Source organism: Setaria viridis, chromosome 1, assembly GCF_005286985.2.
Source record: "Setaria viridis chromosome 1, Setaria_viridis_v4.0, whole genome shotgun sequence".
NCBI lineage: Eukaryota > Viridiplantae > Streptophyta > Magnoliopsida > Poales > Poaceae > Setaria > Setaria viridis.
The window spans coordinates 32,517,915-32,522,494 of record NC_048263.2 but is presented as its reverse complement, the minus strand read 5'-3'; the positions used below and the strand labels follow the sequence as shown (position 1 = coordinate 32,522,494).

The 4,580-nt window shown below is 42.5% G+C and overlaps 1 protein-coding gene across 1 annotated transcript; it reads right to left on the bottom strand.

Annotated features, from left to right (window-relative positions):
• Positions 1-1,453: 1,453 nt before the first annotated feature.
• LOC140221681 (uncharacterized) lies at positions 1,454-3,797 on the bottom strand. Its single transcript, XM_072291414.1, has 2 exons — positions 2,261-3,797; positions 1,454-1,623 (listed from the first exon to the last, which is right to left on the bottom strand). Exons 1-2 carry the CDS (start codon positions 3,795-3,797, stop codon positions 1,454-1,456), a joined length of 1,707 nt encoding a protein of 568 aa, XP_072147515.1.
• Between the last annotated feature and the right edge of the window lie 783 nt (positions 3,798-4,580).

Below are 4,580 nucleotides of genomic sequence, written 5' to 3'. Positions count from 1 at the left end.
GGATACGTATAGACATGGCCCGAGTACTCCTACTCGGCCCAATAGTCGGTAGCGGCCTCTAGCAAGACGTGCCAACTCCTATACGCATACGAAGATCATATCAGACGAACCATCACAATATATATACATGCTATTCCCTTTGCCTCACGATATTTGGTCTAGCTTCAAGCCGACTGCTCGTTCTCGATCCTGTGATTCGGAATCCCTTTGTAGGTTAACTCTTAACCGTACGTAGCATGGCCATGCATTTTCAGATCCGATCACTCGAGGGGCCCAGAGATATCACTCTCAATCAGAGAGGGGCAAATTCCATCTTGATTGACCATGTCTCATAGCATGCTTCTTGACAAACCCGAAAGCTACCTTTATAACTACCCTGTTACGGCGTAGCGTTTGATAGCCCCTAAGTAGGTCGATCCACATCTAGAATACATGCGACAATCTCAGGTCTAAGGACAAAGCGTATATGTTGTTTAAAGAGAGAACTACTTCTCGTGTTGGGTCAGTCCTACCACATGTCTCCACATGTGTCCACATTATTAGTTCAACATCTCCATGTCCATGACTTGTGAAACATAGTCATCAACTAATACATGTGCTAGTCTAATATTCATGTGTGTCCTCACATGAACTCCGACTAGGGACAACTTTAGAATAACCATACAAGTAAAGAGTTTCACATACAATTCACATAATTGCAAATCAATTCAAGTAGCCTTTAATGGATATTCAATGAACACAATATACAAATCATGGATACAAATGGAATATCATCATCTCTATGATTGCCTCTAGGGCATACCTCCAACAGTCTCCCACTTGCACTAGAGTCAATCTAGAAGGTACCTAATACCCATAGCTCTTACATGCGCATCATGCTTAGCTTGCGGGAGTGGTTTTGTCAACGGATCAGAAATGTTCAGATCCGTGTGTATTTTGCATATCTTGATCTCACCAAAGTTATTAGGACCGGACCGGTCATCGAACCGGTGAGACCTTCGGTTTAATGGTTCACTGGTCAAACCGTTAAAAACCGATTGAACCGTCGGTTCGATAACTTTGAACCGGAGAAGTGAACCGGCCAAAGATACCTTTGAACCGGTCGAATATACGAGCCATGATTAATACATAATTACATATACAAGTTCAATAGGGAGGGACAAGTTCACAAATTCAAACAACTTGACAATAGGGACAATATCCAAGTTCAACTATTCAAATGTTAAACATGCAAATCACAAATTCAAACAGCAACTTGACACTTGAGTCTTGACAGTTGATAATAGGGACAAGTTCGCAAATTCAAACAACTTGACAATAGGCATCCACAATGCACACAGCCACACAATGCATAGACAGCCACACAAGTACACAACCACAAGTCCACATTCCACAATGCACATCCACACAAAGTCACAAACAGGGACAAGTTCACAAAGCCACAACTCAACAACTAGTAAAATGGCGCCCAATCTTGAACTTCAGCTGCAGCACTCGGACTTGCTTCCAAACCTTCATCAAATGCAATATCAAGATCATCAAGCACATTTTCGTTGACAGCAGCCATTACTTCATTTTCTTCCATTGTATCGGCCTCAGCCTCATCCAAGTTTAGCTCTAAATCTGAAAAACATTATCAAGTTAAATGCTAGCATAGGCAAACATATATGCTGATTGTTGAAAATAAATAATTTGAACACTTGATATTACCATCACTACATTGTATACTCAAAGAAGCAAATTCACCACGGAATTCATTTAGCTCTTCCAAGTTTAGACGTGGTGGATTATCTTCTACTGTCCATGCTTCATTTCCCTTTCGAATCTCATCCAAACTGATTGGATCATAATTTGTAACCGTTTTTTTGGACCTAATGTAGGAAAAATTGAATATAATCATGTATTATTTATAGAAACAAAATGAACAGCAAGGCATCTGTTGTAAGTTGTAATGAAGCAAAACAAAAAGGTACCTTTGGTGCAATCTCAAGTTGCAATGAACATAAACAATATCATTTAGCCTCTGATGCTCAAGTCTGTTCCTCTTTTTGCTGTGTACATGCTCGAACAAACTCCAGTTCCTCTCACATCCTGAAGCACTACAAGTTTGGCTTAACACACGCAAGGCCAGCTTTTGTAAATTTGGAGCACTGCAGCCATAGGTTTGCCACCACTCATCTGTGTGAAAGAAAAAAAAAATTAAAGGTGCTGAAATGTAACAGAAAATTACAAGACAACAATATAATGAAAGCATAGTTACCAGCAAGCATGTGTTGTCGATCATTTATAGCAGTTGAACGTCCAAAATCACCTTCTCCCATTCTAAAAATTCTCATCTCTCTTGTCAAAGAACTCCGAAGAGCTATATCTTTCCCAGCATATTTTTCAATGATATCAAGAACTCCAGAAGTAGTGAAACTATATTTCTCTCTTAGTTGATCATTATACTGGTTATTAGGATTGAACCAAAAGCCGACAGCATGAATATTCTTATCAAAGTGTTTATCCCATCGTGCATCTATGTATTCCAAAAAGGGCTTAACTAAGTCCTTCTTCCTCTGAAACCTCTTCTCAATTTCCTCTCTAGAAGCATGGAAGGCTGCAAATAGATAGCCCATTGCAGGTCTCTCATCACTGTCCACAATTCTCAACACCCTAACAATTGGTTCTGATAATTGACAGACAACAGCACAATCTTTCCAAAAGTTCTGATCTAGCACCGCTTTGGTAAATTTTTTCCCTTGTGGATCCTTATAATATGCAGAGTTAGTCCACTCACTACAGACAACCATTGCATGAAGATCAGCCTTGTGCTTGTATATGCTTTGCAAAGCAACAAAATTTGTAGCAAAACGAGTTTGCGCTGGCCGAAGAATTTCATGACCCTTAGTGAACTTCCTCATTAGATATAATGGATAACAATGGTTGTAGATATATTTTGTAATAGATGATGCATGAGCTACAGTGGTCTTCACTAAATTTTCCTTGCCAAAGTCAGATAATACTAAATTCAAACAATGGGCAGCACAAGGGGACCAATAAATAGATGGGAACTCATCTTCTAATCTTCTACCAGCAGCAACCATGTTTGAGGCATTATCAGTGATAAAATGAACAACATGTTCAGCACCAACAAAGTTCACTACATCTCTAAATAATCTGAACAAGAACTCTGCAGTTTTGGAACTTTCAGTGGCATCAACTGACTTGAGAAAGATAGTACCTTTAGGACAATACACCAAGAAGTTGATGAGGGTCCTTCTCTTCCTATCAGTCCATCCATCAGCCATAATTGTGCAACCAGTTTGCCTCCAAGTTTTACGAAATCCATCAACAAAATTTCTAGTTTCCTCAACACACTTTGCAAGTAATGGACCACGCAAACTATTAAAATTTGGCCCCTTGTATCCTGAACCATATGCACACACAGCATCAAGCATTGGCTGATAAAAGATGGAGTTACTTGCATTAAATGGAAGTGATGCATCAATAAACCATCTTGCCATACACAAATCAGTCTTTAGCTTGACTTCTTCTCCTTGGAGCACACTCTTTATTGTAGGTTGATCCCCTGGGCCAGTTCTAGGTTTGAAATACTTGCCAATACTAGGTGTAGCAATGCCTCTTTTTCTTCCTCTAGTTGCTGCAGTAGGACCATGCCGAGTTGGGAATCCATCAGTATTAGAGACATCATATGATTCCTCATCTCCAGGGTCAGGCCCATACGGGTTTTCTTCCTCATAGATCTCTTGCTGCTTCCTTTTCTTATCTTTCCAATTTTCAATACTTTGATTCATTGCATGTTGAACCTCTGGACCAACCTTTGGACATCCAGCCACATTTCCTGGATATTTGGCAAGATGTTCCTTGAATCGATGGATTCCTCCTCCTTTCAAAATCATGTCACAGTACATGCACTTGATCTTCTTTTTTCCTTCCTCAGTAACTTGTGTACAATACCCCCATGCCGGATCAGTTTTTCTTCTTGTCCTTACTTCTGTTCCAACCTCTTGGCTAGGTGCTGCGCTATTGGGAGTGTCTGAAGAATCCACTGTGAATGTTAAGTGCAAAAAAGGACTAATTAGTATTCAGTACTTCAATAATCAGTAATACTAATACCTACTCTAATTTTGTGCAATAATAAGCAATAATACTAATTTGTAGTGAGTAGTGACTAGTGAATACTAACCATTAGCCATGGTAGATCAGAAATTCAGAACTTGTTGCTGTCGATTGTTGAAGAATGAAGATTGGCTTGCTGTTGCTGGTTGCCTGGCTTGCTGCTCGGCTGCTCCTGCCTCCTGGACTCCTGGCTCGGTGGCTCCTGCCTGCCGGCCTGCCCTCGCTCAGGGCCTCAGCCCTCAGGCGCGGCCGGCGCTCCGCCGGTCCGCCGCTCCGCCCAGGCGCGGCCGGCCCTCCGCCGGTCCGCCGCTCTGCCGCCCAGGCGCGGCCGGCCCGCAGGCGCGGACGCGCGGTGCCGTGGTGCCGCCGCCCGCCGGTCTGGTGGTGGGCTGGTGCCTGGTGGCACGCCGGCCGGCCCACTCGCCCGCCGCAACGGCGCCCAGGCGGCCAGGCGTGGT

Excerpts from the sequence above, each read along its gene's own strand:
- LOC140221681 (XM_072291414.1), bottom strand. The coding sequence starts at position 3,797 with ATGAATCAAAGTATTGAAAATTGGAAAGATAAGAAAAGGAAGCAGCAA. Across the intron at positions 1,624-2,260 it reads TCGACAACACATGCTTGCTG|ATTTAGAGCTAAACTTGGAT; the intron begins GTAACTATGCTT and ends AATGTTTTTCAG.